The sequence below is a fragment of the Passer domesticus genome, chromosome 22 (assembly GCF_036417665.1).
Source record: "Passer domesticus isolate bPasDom1 chromosome 22, bPasDom1.hap1, whole genome shotgun sequence".
Taxonomy (NCBI): Eukaryota; Metazoa; Chordata; class Aves; order Passeriformes; family Passeridae; genus Passer; species Passer domesticus.
Window position 1 is genome coordinate 6176217 of NC_087495.1, and position 20933 is coordinate 6197149.

The window sequence follows — 20933 nt, forward strand, 5'->3', positions numbered from 1 at the left end:
GACACACAAGCAATTACCAGTCAGAGCTGCAAGTTCAAGAGACCTCGAGGACAGCAAATGCCCTGGAACATTTTGACCTTCCAGGATATTTATTTCAATGTCATGAGGTTACTTAAAAAGTCTTTCAGGAGTTCATCATTAAAAACCTCACTTTTCCCCCACATAAAACCAGAGACAACTTTTCTTGTTGGCTCAGTCGTGACAGGAGAAATTCTAACAAGTAAGTAAAGTTCACACCAAAAAAATCAACTGTGATTTGAGAAAGGTGGAGGAAAGGTCACCTCTCTGTTATGAGAGGCAGGAAATGGCTTTGGCTGAACTGGGCAGGGAGCTCCCAGGGAGGTGACAAAGTGGGGACAGTGACACTGCCACTCTGCTCAGCAAGCAGGGAACAGCTCAGGGGAAGAAATGGAGTCAGATGGAAATCAGAGCTCTGCCCACACAAGCACAGCATGGGAAGAGGTCACTGGAGAGGAGCAAGCAGCTCTCAAGTGTTTTTCCAGGGAACACGAAGCACCCAGCCAGGATAACTCTGAATTTTTGTGGTAGTGATTTTCCTGGGCTCTTGAATAAACAGTAACTTGCCAGGAAAGAAAATATAAACATCAAGACACTCAAGATGTCCAAATATCACCAAAGTTTCAGGAAAAAAATTTCCTTCTGTTCTGGTTTCCAAGTGGCAGGAAAAGCTGAAGGAGGAACAAGCTACATTCAGCACATGAAGTAAAACAGGGATATTCTCTGCAGGGTTTGCTCAATCCCTCAGCCAGCACAGAGCATTCCAACTTCCATTTGTGCACCTTTAAAGACTTTCCTCAACCCAGGGAAATATCAGCTGCTGGACTGGATACTCACTTGTTGCTGTGCTGCCCTGTTCTGTGCAGAAATGCATTTAAAGTTGCTCTGAGGTCTTCACTGATTTTCTCCTGCAAAGATGAAACCCAAGGGAGGATCAGCACTGCAGAGAGGTCAGAGCTTTGATCAGCATTCAGGACAAAGGGATTCTGTTATTTGATAATTTATTTCTATTCCTTTATTTAAGGAGGAGCAGGAGAAGGAGGAGAAGAAGAGCAGGAGCTGAGCAGAAGGAGAAGAGAGGAAAAGGAAAAGGGAAAAGGAAAAGGGAAAAAGGAAAAGGGAAAAGGGGAAAAGGAAAAGGGAAAAGGAAAAGGGGAAAGGAAAAGGGGAAAGGAAAAGGGGAAAGGAAAAGGGGAAAGGAAAAGGGAAAAGGAAAAGGGAAAAGGAAAAGGGAAAAGGAAAAGGGAAAAGGAAAAGGGAAAAGGAAAAGGGAAAAGGAAAAGGGAAAAGGAAAAGGGAAAAGGAAAAGGGAAAAGGAAAAGGGAAAAGGAAAAGGGAAAAGGAAAAGGGAAAAGGGAAAAGGGGAAAAGGAAAAGGGAAAAGGAAAAGGGAAAAGGAAAAGGGAAAAGGAAAAGGGAAAAGGAAAAAGGGAAAAGGAAAAGGGAAAAGGAAAAGGGAAAAGGAAAAGGGAAAAGGAAAAGGGAAAAGGAAAGGGAAAAAGGAAAAGGAAAAGGGAAAAAGGGAAAAGGAAAAGGGAAAAAGGAAAAGGGAAAGGAAAAGGGAAAAAAAGGGAAAAGGGAAAAGGAAAAGGGAAAAGGAAAAGGGAAAAGGAAAAGGGAAAAGGAAAAGGGAAAAGGAAAAGGGAAAAGGAAAAGGGAAAAGGAAAAGGGAAAAGGAAAAGGGAAAAGGAAAAGGGGAAAAGGAAAGGAAAATGAAAAGGAAAAGGAAAAGGAAAAAGGAAAAAGGAAAAGGAGCAGGAGAAGGAAAAGGAGCAGGAGAAGGAAAAGGAGCAGGAGAAGGAAAAGGAGCAGGAGAAGGAAAAGGAGCAGGAGAAGGAAAAGGAACAGGAGAAGGAAAAGGAGCAGAGCAGGAGAAGGAAAAGGAACACAGAGCAGGAGAAGGAGCAGGAAAGGAGTAGAGAAGGAGCAGGAGCAAAGCAGGAGCAGAGCAGGAGAAGGAAAAAGGAACAGGAGAAGGAAAAGGAACAGAAGGAGCAGGAGCAGAGCAGAGCAGACACACACCCAGCACTTACTGTGGCCCTTTTCCTCAGGAATGCATCTGCCTCGTCCACGAAGAGCAGGAGGCTGCAAAAGGAAAGCAGCCACAGTAACAGGACAGGGGAAGGCAGGCCTGGGAGTCTTTGCTTCTCTTTTGCCAGGGTTGGGATTAAATGGACAAGATGGAATTTCTTGTTTGGACTCAGATGTTTGTTAGTTCTTATCTATGTTAGAGTCTCACAAGCCCTGAGGTCTGCAGCACTTCACTCCAACAAAATAAAAATGGAGCCCTCTCTCTCTCTATGAGACCTTTTAGGGATAAAGTGACCAATTAATAAATGACACCTCAATTATTTTCACTTTTAACCCAACAACCAACCTCCCATGGCCTGCAATGTGGGCTTTTTATCCAGTTACACAAAACCACCCAAAGCCAGGGAGGAGGAGGAGAAGCAGAAGGTGCAGAAGGAGAAGAAGGTGAAGAAGGTGGAGAAGAAGGAGGAGAAGGTAAAGAAGAAAGAGAAGAAGGTGAAGAATAAGGTGAATAAGAAGTACAAAAAGAAGGAGAAGAAGGAGCAGCCTCCACCCCAAAGCCTCCACCTTGCTCTATATATATTACATTATTCTAAAACCCAAGCTCTCAGTTTCCCACCCTGTGACCTCCCACCCTTCTATCCCAACCCCACACCCACAATCCCAGCTCCACCATTCCATTCTGGAAGCTTCTCCACGGCCCCAGCTCAGTGCAGGGCTCTCCTGGGGGCACACAAAGTCTGGAATTCCCAGCACACAAAGTCTGGAATTCCCAGCACACAAAGTCTGGAATTCCCAGCACACAAAGTCTGGAATTCCCAGCAGAGGCTCAGCTGGCTCCAGGGTCCTCCTGCCCCACTGCCAGGCTGCCAACACCCCAAGAATTGCACAAGCAACCTCATTTCCTCAGGCAGCATTTTGGAGCCAAGCTGCAGCAACCTGTCCATGGTGTGCACCTGGCCCAGCCCAGCAGCTGAAAAATGGATTTATTTCACACACCCCAGGCCAGAAATCTGCCCCCAGGCCTCTGGAGTTCTGCTCCTGCTGTTCAGAAGCAGATTGAAGCAAGACTGAGGCACATGGCCTTAGACTCCCTGGATTTTGAAATGCAGGTGGGAGTTCCCACAGGCACAGTGTGCAGGTTGTGGCTGGCAGTGCTGGATGTCACTGCCATGGAAATTGGGACCTGCTGCAGTCTGAGTGATCCTTTAGCATCCCCTCCTCTTTAGAGAGATGTGTGCAAGGGCACAATACAGAAATCTTGGTGACAGTGACACCTCCCAGCCATTTTTCCTCCTCGTGCCACTGTGAAAAGCTCAGAGTCCTGTGCTCAGCCTGCTTTGTTGTTTTCTGAGGTTTTTCTTTCCCAAACCACAGCAGCACTAATGTAATGGTTTTACTACCTGTGGAGAAGTGAATTAATAAAGTCCATGAATTATTCACCAAAATAAATTCACTTCTAACCCAAGGGCAGTGCTCTTCCCAAGGGACTGAGCCTGTAAAGATGTTTATCAATAACAGAACCAGGCTGCTCATAAAGCTGTCACAGCTTGTATTACCTCCTTGCCTAACTTCAAACCCAGCTTTCTTCCAGGGGATTTCAGGCCTCTTAACATCTTCCACCCAGCCCCAGCTTCTCCCAAAGATTCTCTGCAGAAAAGTGTCAATTATCACAATTTCAGCTAAATAGGGAACAGCTAACACTGGTGCATATTCAGAATTAAATATGCTTAAATACTTCAGTGCTGCTGGAGGTGAGAATATTGATTTTATGGACACATGTAAGCTTTGATCAGGCAGTGTAGGAAGAGAAATTGTGAAATGCACAGAAATTTTTATCAGGGCAGAGGAATTCAGAGCCAGGCAGTGCTGGAAGAGAATTCCTGGATGGAAGCATCCAGCTGAGTATCCTCACATCTCTTCCAACTTCTCACTTAAATTCTAAGCTCACTTAAATTCTAACACCTCCCCTTCTACAGCTCCTCAGGATAGAAGCTTAAAAATTGAAATCCTGCTTTTAAATCCCTGCTTTTTTTCTTTGTAAGGGGAAATAGAAAGCTTTAGGTGATGAATGAAGCAAGGATTAAAAGAGACACTGCAAGATAATGTCCATCTCAGGCAATCAGAGAACACATAAATCACTGGGCAGCCACATTTACAGATCTGAGCTCAAAGCAGCACAAAACCCAAAGTGACACCTCCTGAAAGTTCAATATTGAATTTTAACCATCCTGGCTGGACAAGCAACCTCAAAAATCCATTTACATTGGTAGGAGCAAATGAACCACACACTCCTGCAAAATCAGGGAGCCAAAATTCAGCCTCAACCCAAGGAGCCTCTGCAGATAAAAATTTGCTTTTAAAGGTGACTGAAAAAGCAAAATTTGTTTGTGATTTTTACACCTGATTTCAATGCCTTTAGCATCTATCTCCTCCTTATCCTCTTTCACTTCTAATAATTCACTCCTCCTGCTTGAGACTCAAAAGTAAACCAGAAGCTGGATTTAAATACTAGCAGTGTTTAAAATCTGAGCAGCTGCAACAGGGAACATCCAGAGTGTGAACACCTGATTTGTGCTAATCTTCTAATTAATGCCAGATCATTAATCACCCTGAAGGAAATTTGTCCCAGCTTTCAAGTGGGCAGGAAGTCTCCTCCTGCTTGGGTGAGATCAGACAATCAAATTATGAGTGATCTGGAAAAGCTGGTGTAAAAATGCTCTGAGAGAACAGAAAAGAAATGAGAGAACAGCAAAGCAAATGAGTTCAGCTTTTAAAATATTACTAATTAACAAGGATTCACCCATTCTAGGAAAACTTCAGGAGAGTCTGTGTTACCTCACTCAATAACAGGAACTGAGGGGCTCAGCTACACTGTTGTTGTGGGTGAGGGATTCTGGAGCAAAACCACTGATGTGGTGAGGATTTTTTTGAGTAAAACCAAAATTGAGGATTAAAGAAAAGCTCAACTTACCCTCTCCTACTGGTGTTGGCCCAGTCGAAGAGTTTGTGCATGGCTGTGACCCCTTCCCTGCCCATGGGGGCCACGTCCCCTCCTGTCATGATGGCATAATCCATGCCTGAGTGCACAGCCAATTTCTGCAACGGAACAAAAACCAGCAAATCAAAGCTCTTCTCTCACTGCAAGGCCATGGAAATGAAGAGGGAATTAAGGCAGTTTAGTCCTGTCAGTGCTGGTTTGAAGAGGGGAGGTTTTGGCTTCTTGATGTTCTTTATCACTTAGTGGCAATTTTTTGTTTAGGGCAAAAAATAAACCACACAAACCCAATAGAGGTGGGTATGAAGGGGCTGATGCTGTGATTTTGTTTATTTTTTCCATTTCTGTCCATCTCTATGGGCTTTAGCAACCCAAACTTGGTGGCTTTAGAAATCCAGTAGGCACCATACAAAGCCATAATCTCAAAAAACTATTTGGGTATGGGTTTAATGTACTGATAGAGGGAAAAAAAATCCAACTTGCATCAGTTTGGCAAATCTGCCACTGTTAAAAAGGTGATGGAACCTCAGGTCTTGTGGACAAGCACTGAAAAATAACAGAAAAAATCAAATTCTGACTCCAATCCATGTAAAAATCATCCTGGCAGTGGCTCTGCACATGGAGCAGGAAGGAGCCAAGGGCACAAACCCAGCAGAGGTGGCCAGGAAGTGGCTGCTGCTGCTGTGGTTCCCACAAACCCCAGCTCCAAGGGCTTTTCCCAGATGGAAAAGCTCCTGTGGCTCCTCTCAGCACCACAACCCACTGATTCAGAGCTGCCCTTTCCTCCCTCCCCAGCAGAAAACAATGTTCATGCAAAACTCCAGCCCAGGGAGGCTCCTCAGGCCCTGGGATTTTCAGAACCCTTTGCAAGGTGCAGGTTGGCAGAATCTTGGCAGGGTTTTTACCTTGGCAAAAAGAGTTTTCCCAGTGCCAGGGGGCCCGTACATCAGAATGTTCCTGTAGAGGCTTTTGTTCTTTTTTGTGTTTCTTGTTGCTATGGCAATGTCTCTCACACGTGCTTCCAGCTGGGGCTGCAAGGAAAGAGTTAAATTTAAGGATCAGAAGGTACCAAAAGAGCTGCACCTACCAGGTTCCCAAACCAGTACCTGCAGGAAGGAGGCAGCACTCCAGGCTCAAGCTTTTAAGTCTTAACTTCAGCTGCTCATGACTCCACACCAAGGTCATTTCCTGTCCTATGTGAGGATTTTGATTTTCTGTCCACTTGGCTACAATTCTTTCATAAGAAAAAGCAGCAGTGCAGGAAGGAGTGCAGTGACTACTCTAGGAACAGATAACACCTAAATATTCACTTCCTAATGGATGCCCTGGGAGGGATATGTCAAAACATAAGCAACTCTTTGCAGTGCTAATTCCTTCTCAAGTCATAAACTCATATTTATGTTACTACTGCATTTGGGGATACTGGGTGAGAGTTATTCCTGCAGGAGCATTTTCTCTCAGCAGCTTCAAGCAGCTCTTAAATTTGCCAGGAATCAAATTCAGAAGTAAATATAGAGAAGCAGCACTAATTAGCAAGTTAAGAACCAATCTCAGGGTGGGCAAATGCACACAATATTTAGATTTTTTTTTTTTTTTTGGCCTAGAAGCTGGTTTGGGTTCAGTAATCCTTAACTTCAGATGGCACAAGTGGAATTCTGAATCTTCACGTGCTGACTACAGAGAGAAACTGCAGCAGAGCAAGGACTGAACCAAGGCTTCCAACTGCTTTTCACAGAGGAAAAAAAGGTGAACAGGCTGCTTAATGCATGTCACACTGAACACAGGAGCTTATTTATGGTCTCAGTGTCCCAAGGGTGCTGTGACTCCAAAACTGCTGGAATTACAGCTTTAGAAGTGAGTTTAAGGAACCAGCAGCTCTTATTTGGAAGCCAAAGTCATCCTTCACAGCCCGAGACAGGAAAACAAAGTACTCACACTGAGAACAACTCCTTCAAGGGCATCCTGAGCCTTGCTGGTGAGACGTTTACCAACCTTGAGAGGACAAATTCAGTTACTCACAGGCAGAAAAAAACCACATTTTGACAACTCACTTGGACTAAAACACCTCACAGAACACCAGTGGGCTCAGCCCACCCATTCCACCTCCAACATTCCATTTATTCAGACCCACTGACAACCCCAGCCTGAGTTCTGCTGAGTGGAGCACAGAACCAAAGGTGAATTTTACCTTGATGGGATGTTTCAGAGCCTCCAGCACCGTGATCCTGGAGGTTTCCCTCACCAGGGAGGGTTTGCCCAGCCTTGCCTCTATGTAACGCCCTGCTACAGCCGTGGCATTTTTGGCAGAATAAACCCCCACTGCCAGCAGGGTGAGACCTGCCACCTGCAAAAAAAAGGAGGAAAGATGAGCAAAAACCACTTGGCAAGGCAGTGCTGTTGTGTGCAGGCTGCCCTGTGGTGGGGAATTAAGATTCAGGACAAATGCTGAGCAGGAGGGGTTTATTTTTGGTAAGGTGTTTTATCCCTGTTCAGACAGTCAAGGTCTCACACTCCCTGTTCACTGACTGCTCTTGCACAGCAAAAAGCAGAGGAAGCACAAGTGAAGCATTTAATCCTGAATCCAAAAGTACATCCTGCCCAAAAAAAAGTGGGGAAGTCCAGATTTTCAAGTAAATTTGAGTGATGAAGATAAAATGGCCACACCAGGCAAAAAGTGTGGGGCTGAATTTTCAAATAAATTGAGTGAAAATAAACCAGCCACACCAGGCAAAAAGTGTGGGGCTGAATTTTGTACTAAATTGAGTGATGAAGATAAAACAGCCACACCAGGCAAAAAGTGTGGGGCTGAATTTTCAACTAAATTGAGTGATAAAGATAAAACAGCCACACCAGCCAAAAAGTGTGGGGCTGAATTTTCAACTAAATTGAGTGATGAAGATAAACCAGCCACACCAGCCAAAAAGTGTGGGGCTGAATTTTCTATTAAATTGAGTGAAAATAAAACAGCCACAGCAACCAAAAAGTGTGGGGCTGAATTCTCAACTAAAATGAATGAAAATAAAACAGCCACACCAGCCAAAAAGTGTGGGGCAGAATTTTCAGCTAAATTGAGTGATGAAGATAAACCAGCCACACCAGCCAGGTGCTGCCTGCCAGAATGCCCCTCTTCACACCAGAAAATGCCAGCTGAATTTCAGCTGCCAAGGTAAAACAGCTGAATGTGGCTGCCACCAAGGCAGGGCACAGTGAGGAATAAAAAGGGAATATCTGCTGAAGGTGAGAGCTGTGCCAGCCCCAAAAGCACAGGGAATTAGGGGCTCCAGAGGAAAAACAGAGCCAAAATCATCATGGGAATGGGAATTACCACCATGGGAATGGGAATTACCACCATGGGAATGGGAATTACCATCACTCACTGGGCTGCTCCTTCAGAAGCCCCACAAAATGAGCCATTGCCATCGATTTGCCAGTGAAGCAGAAACACTCCAGACTCTGGAGTCAGCTTAAAGCTGATGCCAATAATTTATATCAGAGAAAAGAGCAAACTGCAGCAACTGCTTTTCAAATAAGCTGACTTCTCCTGCAAGTACAGCTGAGGGTCAGAAGCCTCAAGGACAACAAGGATGGCACTGTTCAGTAAAGCATGAGGCACCATCTGGTAGCTCTCCCTCTGCTGAAATGTGTGACATCACTTCTGCTCTGGGTGGGAACACGAAGGGATCAGAACTGTGAGCTCCAGGATGCAAAGAGTGAGGGATCTCCACGCCCAGCTCAGCTCAGACACAGAACACAGAGCAGATTTCACCTTTTTAGCAGCCTCCCTCTAAAAACAGAGCCATGATCTCATGCTCTCTTGGACCATCCACCTGTGCCTGGGTGGATCTGATGTCATTTTCTCAGACTTTTGGACCTCACTGATGTTCATGGCACAAGATACAGAGAAGCAGAGCTTTAAAAATGAGTTCTGTATCAAACAAGAACCCAATTGCACACTCTAAAAATCAGTCTGATTACAGTCTACCCTTTTGTCTTAAGGTATCAAGCAAAGGAATGGCTCTCTGATCAGTAAATAAAGTGAATTACACTAAAACCAGAATGAACCAAAAAACCTAAGGTAGAACTTTTGGGGTTCTGCTTGGCTGGGAAGAGGCAGAGAAAGAGCAGCACTTAGAGCTGAAAATTCAGATTTCATTTACAAGAACCTTAAAAAAATAACTGACTGGTTCTTACCTGATAGTAATTTCAAACCTTTCAAAGCAACAGAAAATATGAGTTCCAGCTGTGTTATCTCCTTTCCAAAAATATACTTACCTTTTTTCTTTTTTTTTTTTTCAAGCTAAATGTCCCAAATTCACAAGAGAAGAGCAAAAATGACAATTGCTATGTGGGTCAAGTGAATGCAGAGCTCAAAGCACCCAGCACTGATCCACAAAAGGCTCTGAGTGCTGCAGACACCCCAGGTAGGGATGACAAAAGCAGCCACTAAAAGCTTGCCTTGTTCTCCCCAGTGCTCCCAGGCAAAGGATGTTTTGTATCAGCCTGTGTGTATAAAATCAGAGGGTGGAGCAGATGGTGGTGGCTGACTTAAAGCAGAATTTCTATTTTAACCAGCCACGCCACCAAAAATATATTTTCACTGTTGTTTTAAGGATTACACTGAGAAACAACTTGCTGTCCCCAAGACTCCATTGCCAAGCTCTTTTGTCCTGTGAAAAGATGCTGGTCTGGCCTTTAATCAATTTATTTAGCACACATAACAGCTCTCCAAGTGCTCTCTAGGCTACATCAAAATTAGCTCTAAAGCTGTGACACAATCAGGAGTTTCACACACATTTACAGACAGGTTTTTCTGGAAGTTACTGACAGGTTTCCCAACCTTACCGTGGCTGTGACTTTGTCCCAGTCTGTCACAAAAGCACGGAATCCTTCCCCAAAGAGCATCCCAGCTGTCCTGTGGCAAGCAAACAGCAAGCAGGAGAGAAAGGGAATTCAAGGACTGAATATTTTAAAGACAGGATTTCAGATTGTGTTAAAAGTTGTTCATGTTCAGAACAAGTCAAAGCTAAGGGCTCACCTCAGACTGGAACATGAACAAGCATGGAAAATATATTTATAATCCTCTGATGCCTATACCTGAGCTGGGATTAAATCCAGAAAAGCACCTGGCCTTAAGATGGTATCAATTTAGTTTTTAATGCATGATTTGTGCTGAACTGGAGGTATTTAAAGCTTTTTTGTTCAAAATCTCAAAGGACCTAAAATCAACCAATTCCCAAGGTGAACACCCAGCCCTGAGGAGCCAAACTACATGATACCTTTGTGATGGATGTTCTGGAAGAACTGAGGGGAACTCAAAGAACCGAGGGGATCTCAGAGTTACTGAGCTCCAGGACTGGAGGAAAAGGCTTGAAATAATCTGTCAGAAAAATTGTATCACTCCAAATGTCTCTGGCTGCCACTCAGGTGACAATGTAGCGAGACAAGCCAGAGAGGTCACACAACACTGGAATTCCCTGGAGGAACAAACCCCAGGGTCTCCCACGTGTGGGGACACACTTGGAGAAGCACCAGAGGAACAAATCCCAGCTTTTCCAACGTGCTGGACACACTTGGAGAAGCACCAGGCTGAAATTCCTCAGAGGAATAGACCCCAGGATCTCCCACATGTGGAAGAAGCACCAGGCTGCAATTCCTCATAGGAACAAACCCCAGGTTCTCCCAGGTGCTGGGACAAACATGAAGCAGCTCTAGAGGAACAAACCCCAGCTTTTCCAATGTGGCTGGACACACCTGGGAGAAGCACCAGGCTGAAATTCCTCGGAGGAAGAAACCCCATGTGCTCTGACACACATGGAGCAGCTCCAGAGGAGCAAACCCCAGGATCTCCCACATGTGGGAGAAGCACCAGGCTGCAATTCCTCAGAGGAACAAACCCCGTGTGCTGGGACACACTTGGAGAAGCAGCAGAGGAGCAAACCCCAGGTTCTCCCAGATGCTGGGACACACCTGGAGAAGCACCAGAAGAACAAACCCCAGGATCTCCCACATGGGGGGACACACTTGGAGAAGCACCAGAGGAGCAAAGCCCAGCTTCTCCCAGGTGCTGTGACACACTTGGAGCAGCTCCAGAGGAACAAACCCCAGGATCTCCCACATGTGGGAGAAGCACCAGGCTGCAATTCCCTACAGGAACAAACCCCGTGTGCTGGGACACACTTGGAGAAGCAGCAGAGGAACAAATCCCAGGTTCTCCCAGGTGCTGGGACATACTTGGAAAAGCACCAGTGGAACAAATCCCAGGTTCTTCCACATGTGAGAACACACTTGGAGAAGCACCAGAGGAGCAAAGCCCAGGTTCTCCCACATGTGGGAACACACTTAGAGCAGCATAAGAGGAACAAACCCCAGGTTCTCCCAGGTGCTGGGACACACTTGGAGCAGCTCCAGAGGAGCAAAGCCCAGGATCTCCCAGGTGCTGGGAGACAGAAACTGCCCCGCAGGAGCACAGCCTGCAGAGCTGCGGGCGCTGCCCTCACGCACCGCAGCGACTCGAGCACGGTCTGGCGGTGCTCGGCGGCCTTGAGGCGGATCTGCTCGCGGATGATGTCGGCGTTCTCGCGCTCGGCCTTGGCGCGCGCCCGCGCCTCCGCCTCCACCCGCAGCATCTCGTTCTTGTGCCGCAGCTCCATCTCCCTCTCCACGGTAGCTTGGGGGGAAAAGAACAGCACAGAGGGCAAGTTTTTGGGTGGATTAATGTGGGGGAAGAGGAAAACACCAGGGAAGTTGCAGTGTGCTGGAAGGAAGAGAAGCAAAAGGGAGCTGCCGGTCCCAGAGGGGATTTTTGGAAGCTCTGTTACTTCAAACATGGAATTGTGTGAAAGGAGAATGAACAGGAAATTCAGGAATAAAATAAGGGGATGTTTTATTTAGGCTACATTTCCCTCGCTGGATGGCAGCACAGCTGGCCACATCTGTGCTCAGAGCAAACCACCCTTCCCATCCCTTCCTGTTAATTAACATGAATATTTCTTAACATTTCTGAGACCTGCACCCCAGGGGAGCTCTGCAAACCCAGGAATTCTGGCAACTCCCAACAACAAAAAGAAACTAAGCAAGTTTCACACCACAACTTTTTTATTTTCTGCAGGAAACTGAATGGAGATGAGGTGACACAGATTCAGCCACTCCTCCCAGAAGATGTTTTGTTTCTCTCCCCTCCTCAAAACTGGTTCTATTTCAGATATCAGTATGAAATCAGAATTTATGAATTGCTGACAGTTCACTGGGAAATCCAGGAGTGACAGGGCACATGTTTAGGAGTACAGCCCTTTCTAAAACTAACCTTGGAAGTAATTGGTAATTTTAGCTCTCCTGGGGTTTACCTGTTCTGCCAATCTGCCATCAAGGACAGCAAGGACACAGAGACCAGCACAAGGATCCACATGGCCTCACACCCCAGCAGCTGAACAGAGCACTCACCTCGCCTCATGGCCTCCTGCTTCTGCACAGACTCCTCCTGCTTCCTCAGATTTTCCTCATTGGCAAGTTGCTGCAGGGAGAGATGACAGCAGAAGAGATGCTGACGTTGTAATGACTCCATCAAGTGTAAACTTAAGTGCTACTGATGCCTCAGGTTTTGGCTTTTCTGTTTTTCACATTCTGAGCTGCTTTAGTGTGGGTCTGGGTTCATATTATGGGATGGGGAGCTCTGTGCACAGAGCAGGGACACAAAACAATTCCTGCTCCAGCTGGGCACCAAGGACAAATGACCCAAATCTCAGCCCAGGAGCACAAACCCCGTGGGCTGCAGAGAGAAAAACAAGGATGGGACTGCAGGGGCTGCAGCTGGAACTGGACACTGAACTGCAATGTGCACATGGAGCAGGGCTGAGCCCAGGGAGAGACCCCGTGAGCATTTTGAGACCATTTTGGTTCATCCTGGGTTCATTTTGGGACCATTCTGGTTCACCTTGGGTGCAGCCCTGGCTGGGCTCTTGTGCTGCCCAAGGTGGATCCATGGAGGAGATCCTTTTCATAAATCCCTGCTTTATTCTTTAGCTCTGTCCAGTCTGTTCTAGGTCAGCCTTCCCAAGGCATCACTCCAAATATTTCCAAGGAGCTGCTGCTCAGGTTGCAGTGTGTTTTCCTCTCCTCATCTCCCACATTTCTCCTCCTAATCCCAAGCTGCTGCTTTGCCCTAATGCCCAGCCCTTTATGGGCAGTGCTGATAATAAACTGCACCCAGCAGGCCAGGGCACAGCTCCAGAGCACCTCCTGGATTTCAGGAGGCTCCCAGCCCTTCCCAGCTGGATCAGAGCAGGAACCCACCCTACCTGCTGCCGCATCTGCTCGTCGTAGCGCTGCCGTGCCAGCTTGTCCTGGTACTGGGCTCTCTTCAAAAAACAAAACACAACACACAGATCAGGCAGTTAAAAAACAGCCTGCTCCTCAGGGAAATGAGGTTCAGGAAGAAAAAAGACTAAATAAAACAGGACAATTCACACCAAAAAAATTATCCCGGGTTTGAATGTGAACAGGGCAAAATACCCTCAGTCAGCACCAACATCTTCTCTGTGCTAAGAAATCTCTACAGTCTGAGTTCATTTTATGGTATCACAGATGTCAAAACAAAGAGCAAGGGTTTCTTAGCCCACAAAAGGAGACTTCAGGGGGAAAAATAAGGTTTTCATGTTCTAAACCACTTCAGCTGGACTGGTGACTGCAAGCAGTAGAAGTGTCAGGATGTGCTGATGGGCTCTGGTTTGGATGAAGATTTACTTGTTCCTCGTTAATTGCTCTTATCAATCACTGTAACCCCAAACAAACCCAAGTTTTTTAAACCCACTGAACTGGATAGGGCTGAGGATCCATATCCAGGGAGGACTCTGTGCCAGGGGTGACACCATTCTCTATTCCAAACACAGGGATAGCAGAACAGCTTGGGAATTATCTCCTCAGCAACACTAAAACATCCTGGAACAAACCAGGACTGAGTTTGCTGTGGTTTCAGGTAACCCACAGGGCTGCTGTGACCTCAGGTGATGGCCTGTGAGCAGCAGGAGGTGAAGAACCAGCCCCTGAGAGCAGCTGAGTGTGCAGCTGCTGCCTGGGCCAGCCCTGCTCAAAGTCCAAACTCTGCCGGGGTAAAAGCCCCACGTGCCAAAGAAACATTCTAGCAAACTTCCCAAGCTGGAGAATCCATTAAAATTAACCAATTCCCTCGTCTCCTGTGCCCTCAGAGTAAGAAATCCCCATAATTTAGTTTTTAACCTTAGGGCCAGACTTTGTTTTCCCTGTTTCAGGATTATTGCCCCATCAGCCACTCAAGCTAAAACAAACCAGGAAGGACCAACACTGCTGACAACAACTCAGATTTGCATCACTTCTCCCCTTAAGATATTTTTTCCTGTTTAATTCAGAATAAATAAAATACTTAAGACTGAAATCCAAATAACTTCAGAGCCATTTCACTGTCCAGGCTAACATAAACAGTTGATAAAGCAGTATTTCCCAAAAAGTCCTTTAGGAAAACCCCAAAAAACACAGAATGGGAGAAACTGCTACCACCAACTCCTTTGGATGCTCAAGAACTTGGGAACAAAAGTCCAAGAGGATTAAAAATCCAGCTCAACACCACAAATCCAGGACAGAACAGGGGCTCAGCCTGTGAACACCCCAGAACCCTTCTTTCCAAAAAGGAATAATTAATGAAAGGGATAATGAAAGGGATAATGAATGCATCATTCCAGGATGGGGGTTCAGCCTATGCACACCCCAGAACCCTTCTTTCCAAAAAGGAATAATTAATGAAAGGGATAATGAAAGGGATAATGAAAGGGATAATGAATGCATCATTCCAGGATGGGGGTTCAGCCTATGCACACCCCAGAACCCTTCTTTCCAAAAAGAGATAATTAATAAAAGGGATAATGAATTCATCATTCCAGGACAGAATGGGGGCTCAGCCTGTGAACACCCCAGAACCCTTCTTTCCAAAAAGAGATAATTAATTAATGAAAGGGATAATGAAAGCATCATTGCCTTTCCTACAAGGGAAGACACAAACAAGCTCTCCCTCACTGGGCTCCCCCTCATGCCCTTACTGCTTGGTGCTGCTTGGTTTCTTCACTGAGTGTTTTCCTCCTCTCTTCTGCCTGCACCCGGATCTGCTCATTCTTCAGCTGTTCTATGGCAGCCTCGTACTCCTGGGGCACAATGAGAGAATTTAATTGGCAGAAACTCACAGATCACCCTCTGCAGAAATGCTGCTGACAATGCCATGCCAAGAAACCCCTCTGTATTCAGAGGGGAGCCTTTAAAAGATGGCTGCTGACACCAGGAAGTTAAAATGTGATAATAAATAGAATTAAAATAAATAGAAATAATAAATATTACAATAAAATAGGATAATAAAAGCTGATACTATAATATAATATAAATAATAAAATATAATACAAGGTTGTTACAATAAATATTACAATAAAATATGACACTAGAATTTTAAAATATTATAATAAGAATTAAATTCTCACTGATCATAAGAAATACCATAATCAACCATTTCAGGATTAAACATAATTAAAAAAAATTAAAATAAGAGATCAACCAACACTCAAACAATCCCTAAATTCCTTTCTAAGAGAAAGAGAAGTCTGTCCTTCCAGCTACTTCACAGCTCCCACAGAAACCCCCTGCCATTCCCCAAAACCAGCAGTGATCCTCCAGGAGTTACAAAACCACCCAGGACATGCAAGTTTTAACCAAAGCCACAAAAAATTGTGTCAGAATAGGCCGAATTAGCTGAGATTCACCTGCCAGAATTACCTTTTTTTTTCTCCTAAAGGCAAATAACTGCAATGTGAACTTCAGTCCCTCCCAAACCTGACCTGCCTGAGGAGTCCCAGGTGAGGAACTGCAACCCACCTTGAGTTTGGTTTGCTGCTCCAGCTGCAAGGTCTGCTCCTGCATCTGGGCCAGGCTCAGAGCATCTTTGGCATGGCCTGCAGGAGGGCAAGAGATCAGGGCATGGCTCAGCTTTTCATTTTTAGATTTTCCAGACTCTGTACTGATGCCTCAGGTTTAACTTTTCTATTTTTCACATTCTGTGCTGATCCCTCTGGTTTTGGCTTTTCTATTTTTCAGATTTTTGTGCTGGTACCTTAAGTTTTGGCTTTTCTGTTTTTCACATTCTGTGCTGCTTTAGTGAGTGGGTCTGGGTTCATATTATGGGATGGTGAGCTCTGTGCACAGAGCAGGGAGACAAAACAATTCCTGCTCCAGCTGGGCACCAAGGACAAATGACCCAAATCTCAGCCCAGGAGCACAAACCCCGTGGGCTGGAGAGAGAAAAACAAGGATGGGACTGCATGGGTTAAAGCTGGAACTGGACACTGAACTGCAACCTGCACATGGAGCAGAGCTGAGCCCAGGGAGAGACCCCGTGAGCATTTTGGGATCATTTGGGTTCCCCTTGGGTTCATTTTGGGACCATTTGGGTTCACCTTGGACCATTTTGGGTATATTTTTTCTTATAACTACAGAAACGTAAGTTTATGATTATTTTTTTTTTGCTTAACATCTGTGTATTGTATTTTCACACCAATCCAAGCTTCTTCCAAGGCTGTAGATTAAATCCCTCAGTGGGCTTTAGAGGTAGATTAAATTCCTCAGTGTCTGTGGCAGTTTCTGTTTGTATGATTCTCACACACCCCCTCTCTGCTCCCTGCTCCAGAGTGGAACAACACCCCAGGTGGAGCAATCCCTCAGAGGTGGAAGAGCCCCTCAGGGGTGGAATAATTCCTCAGATGTGGCACAATCCCTCAGGGGTGCAACAATGCCTTAGGGATGCAACAACCCCTCAGGTGGAGAGCAATCCCTCAGGTGTGGCACAGCCCCTCAGGGGTGGAACAATCCTTCAGGTGGAGCAAGGCCTCAGGTGTGGAAAAATCCCCCAGGGGTGTCACAACCCCTCAGGTGGAGCAATCCTTGAGGGGTGGAACAATCCCTCAGATGGAGAGCAATCCCTCAGGGGTGGAACAATCCCTCAGATGAAGAGCAATCCCTCAGGGGTGGCACAGCCCCTCAGGGGTGGCACAGCCCCCCAGATGAAGAGCAATCCCTCAGGTGTGGCACAGCCCCCTCAGGTGTGGCACAGCCCCTCAGATGGAGAGCAATCCCTCAGGTGAAACAATCCCTCAGGTGTAGCACACTCTCTCAGGTGGTGAACAATCCCTCAGGGGTGGCACAACTCCCTTAGGTGGAACAGTCCCCTCAGGGGTGGAACAGCCCCCTCAGGGGTGGCACAGCTCCCTCAGATGGAGAGCAATCCCTCAGGGGTGGAATAATCCCTCAGGTGTGGAACAGTCCCCTCAGGAGGAGAGCAGTCCCTCAGGGGTGGCAAAGCCCCCTCAGGGGTGGCACAATCCCCCAGGTGTGGCACAGCTCCCTCAGATAGAGAGCAATCCCTCAGAGGGCACAGCCCCTCAGGAGTGAAGCAATCCCTCAGGGGTGGCAAAGCCCCCTCAGGGGTGGCACAGCCCCCTCAGGGGTGAAGCAATCCCTCAGGGGTGGCACAGCCCCTCAGGGGTGGCACAGCCCCCTAAGATGGAGGGCAATCCCTCAGGGGTGGCACAGCCCCCTAAGATGGAGGGCAATCCCTCAGGGGTGGCACAGCCCCTCAGATGAAGAGCAATCCCTCAAGGGTGGCACAGCCCCCTAAGATGGAGGGCAATCCCTCAGGGGTGGCACAGCCCCTCAGATGAAGAGCAATCCCTCAAGGGTGGCACAGCCCCCTAAGATGGAGGGCAATCCCTCAGGTGTGGCACAGCCCCTCAGGGGTGAAGCAATCCCTCAGGGGTGGCACAGCCCCTCAGATGAAGAGCAATCCCTCAGGGGTGGCACAGCCCCCTAAGATGGAGGGCAATCCCTCAGGTGTGGCACAGCCCCTCAGGGGTGGCACAGCCCCCTCAGATGAAGAGCAATCCCTCAGGGGTGGCACAGCCCCCTAAGATGGAGGGCAATCCCTCAGGTGTGGCACAGCCCCTCAGGGGTGGCACAGCCCCCTAAGATGGAGGGCAATCCCTCAGAGGGCACAGCCCCTCCACCCGTCCCATCCAGGCGGGATCCCCGGGCTGCCCTTCCTGCCCTCCGGTCCCACACCCCCCTCCCCGCTCCCACCCCCCGAGCCCTCCCCGCCCGTCCCCTCACGCACGGGACGCGTCCAGCTCCCGCGCCGCCTTGGCCGCGCGCTCCAGGCCCGTGGGGTCGAAGTTGCTCCATTTGTCCTTGGGCGTCTGCCGGTCCCCGGCTCCGCCGCCAGCGGCAGCGGGGCCGGGCGGCAGGGAGAGGCCGGCGCCGCTGCCGGCGCCCGGGGGAGCCGCGTCCCCGCCGCCGCCCGGGGCGGCCCCGCGGTTCAGCCCGAACAGCCACGACATGAGGGCGGCTGCACGCGGGGGACGCGCCGCGGCCAGCGCGCCTGCGCCGCGCGCGGGACGGCCTCCCATTGGGTGGCCGCAGAGCCACGCCGCGCTCTGATTGGCGGAGAGGCGCCGCGTGTGGGGTTTGATTGGTTGGAAGAGGCGGGGAGGGCGGGAGAGGAGTGTGGGGGACGGAGAGCCGGGAGGGACAAATAGGGCGGCGCTTCCGCATAGCAACGGGAGTGAGGGGTGTTGCTAAGGGCCGCGGGGAGGCGCGGCCTTGCCGTTAGCCCGGGTTTAAATTGGGTTAGCCCGGGTTTAACTTGGGTTAGCCCGGGTTTCCCTGGAAATAGGCTCCAGACTGGTGTTATCCCGCATTTCCCTTGGGGTTAGCCCGGGTTTCTCTTGGGTTATCCCGTGTTTAACTTGGGTTTTCCCGGGTTTCCATGGAAATCGGCTCCAGACTGGTGTTATCCTGGGTTTAACTTGGGGTTATCCCGGGCTTAACTTGGGTTTTCCCGGGTTTCCCTGGAAATTGGCTCCAGACTGGCGTTATCCTGGGTTTAAGTTGGGGTTATCCCGGGTTTCACTTGGGTTTTCCCAGGTTTCCCTGGAAATTGGCTCCAGACTGGTGTTGTCCCGGGTTTAACTTGGGGTTATCCCAGATTTTCCTTGGGGTTATCCCGGGTTTCCCTGGAAATCAGCTCCCAACTGGTGTTATCCCGGGTTTCCCTTGCGGTTATCCCGGGTTTCCCTCAAAATCCTCTCCTTGGAATGGCAGAGAGGGTGGGAAGGCAGAAAAGGGGAATGAAGAGAAACCTGTAGCTGTGGTTATGTGGGATAAAGAGCAGGATTTCCTTGGAAATCAGCTCCTAATCCATCATTTTGGAATGGGAAAGATGATGGAAAAGTGGAAAAGAGAAGGGGAGCACAGGGAAACCCTTATCTGTGATTATGTGGGATAAAGAATGGGATTTCCCCGAAAATTAGGTCCCAATCCATCATTTTGGAATGGGAAAGATGAGACAGGAGCCTCCTGAAAAAGGAGCACGGGGAAACCCTTATCTGTGGTTATCTGGGATAAAGAGCAGGATTTCCCATGGAAATCAGCTCCCAATCCATGGTTTTGGAGTGGGAAAGATGAGAGGAAAGGGGAGCACAGTGAAAGTCAGGAACATGTGGAATTCTGCAGCCTGAAATGTGTAAAATGTAGAACACGCCTGGAGCACGCCCAGCCCTCAGCAGCAGGCCAGGGACACCTTTCAGAGCTTTTATTTTTTTCTCTAAATGTGCATTTTTCTTCTCAAAATCACACTGAGATCCATGGAAACACAGAATATCCTGAGCTGGAAGGGATCCACAAGGACCAGAGTCCAGGACAACAACAATCCCACCCTGTGCCTGAGCACCAATATTTACCAGATCTGCCAAAATTTCAGGGGCTCTCCCTGTAAAACAATCATTTCTGGAGCTGAGGCTTTATCAGGACCAGTATATTTCTGTTTTTTACATTTCCCACACATTTTTTTGAGGGATGGGGGTAAAGTTTGGAGTAAACCAGGCTATTCAGGCACGGGTAGAACGTGCACTTCATTTAAAATTATGATTTAACGGGGTGATCTCAGCAGTTTTTCCCAACTTTTATGATTCTGTGAATGTCAGCTTTTCAACTCCTGGAACAAAACCCACAATTTCCCCCCAAAAACCCCCACAGATTTGCCAGCAAGCACAAAGGAACCATTCAGTAGCTCTCGTATTTATATTTAATTGTCTTCAAAAGGGTGTGTTACAACTTGGAGGATGAAAATTAATGCATTAATAAACTATGCAGGGAGTTGTGCAAACTTAATTTCTGTCCTACAGCGAGGAGAAACAAAATTGTTTTATTGCATGAGCAGTTCCAGGGGCTTTGCCATCCTTTCAGCGCTGAGATTAATCAGTGACAAGTGCACATTCCAGGGGAGGACACAAATCACGTGAAAAATCTCTTTACAGAGTTAATGAATGACTCACCTCCCTTCTCTCCTGAGCAGGGCAGCCCAAGGAAAAATTATCCAGGAAGGTGGAGATGAAGGATTCAGCTCTCAGGAGGCAAAGTCAGGGATAAAATTCCTCCCAGCTCCAAAAGGAGCTGGTTTAAGCTGTTTTCAGAAGGGTTTGGGGGGCTGTGTGGGGCTCCCCACAAACAGCACTGCTTCAAAACCCAGTTCTGCACGGAGGGCAAATAAGCAATAAATTTAAAATAGAGCAGGAGTTACTGAGGGAGGGTGTTCCCACTGATGGTGGGGTTTGGCACAGAAATATCTACATTTCTTTACAGCCCTGAACTTTGAAACCATTTGCTTGGTCACTAGGTATTTATAATTAATTTTAATTTTTTTTCCCAGCTCGCTTTTCCAGAGCAGCTTAGAGACAGCGAGTTCAAGCTTAGGGGCAAAGGGAAATAATCAGATTTACTCTTCTGCCTTAAAAACATTGATTTTTAAGTGCAGCTCAAGCTTAGCACTGGGT

The 20933-nt window shown here is 47.5% G+C and overlaps 1 protein-coding gene and 1 long non-coding RNA gene across 2 annotated transcripts in view; one reads left to right on the top strand and one right to left on the bottom strand.

Moving 5' to 3' along the window:
* LOC135285165 (ATPase family AAA domain-containing protein 3-like) overlaps positions 1 to 18482 on the bottom strand; it is a 30800-nt gene extending 12318 nt beyond the window's left edge. The window contains 13 exon segments of the mRNA XM_064397179.1: positions 856 to 926; positions 2051 to 2102; positions 5023 to 5147; positions 5952 to 6077; positions 6982 to 7038; positions 7235 to 7390; positions 9889 to 9958; positions 11548 to 11713; positions 12487 to 12556; positions 13341 to 13400; positions 15111 to 15212; positions 15931 to 16007; positions 18218 to 18482. Coding sequence (XP_064253249.1) covers positions 856 to 926; positions 2051 to 2102; positions 5023 to 5147; positions 5952 to 6077; positions 6982 to 7038; positions 7235 to 7390; positions 9889 to 9958; positions 11548 to 11713; positions 12487 to 12556; positions 13341 to 13400; positions 15111 to 15212; positions 15931 to 16007; positions 18218 to 18440 — 1355 coding nt within the window. The 5' untranslated portion in view covers positions 18441 to 18482.
* On the top strand, positions 7040 to 10500 carry LOC135285202 (uncharacterized). The gene is made up of 3 exons (XR_010350179.1): positions 7040 to 7223; positions 9344 to 9467; positions 10260 to 10500. It is a non-coding gene; the product is annotated as an uncharacterized LOC135285202 (long non-coding RNA).
* Positions 18483 to 20933: the final 2451 nt, after the last annotated feature.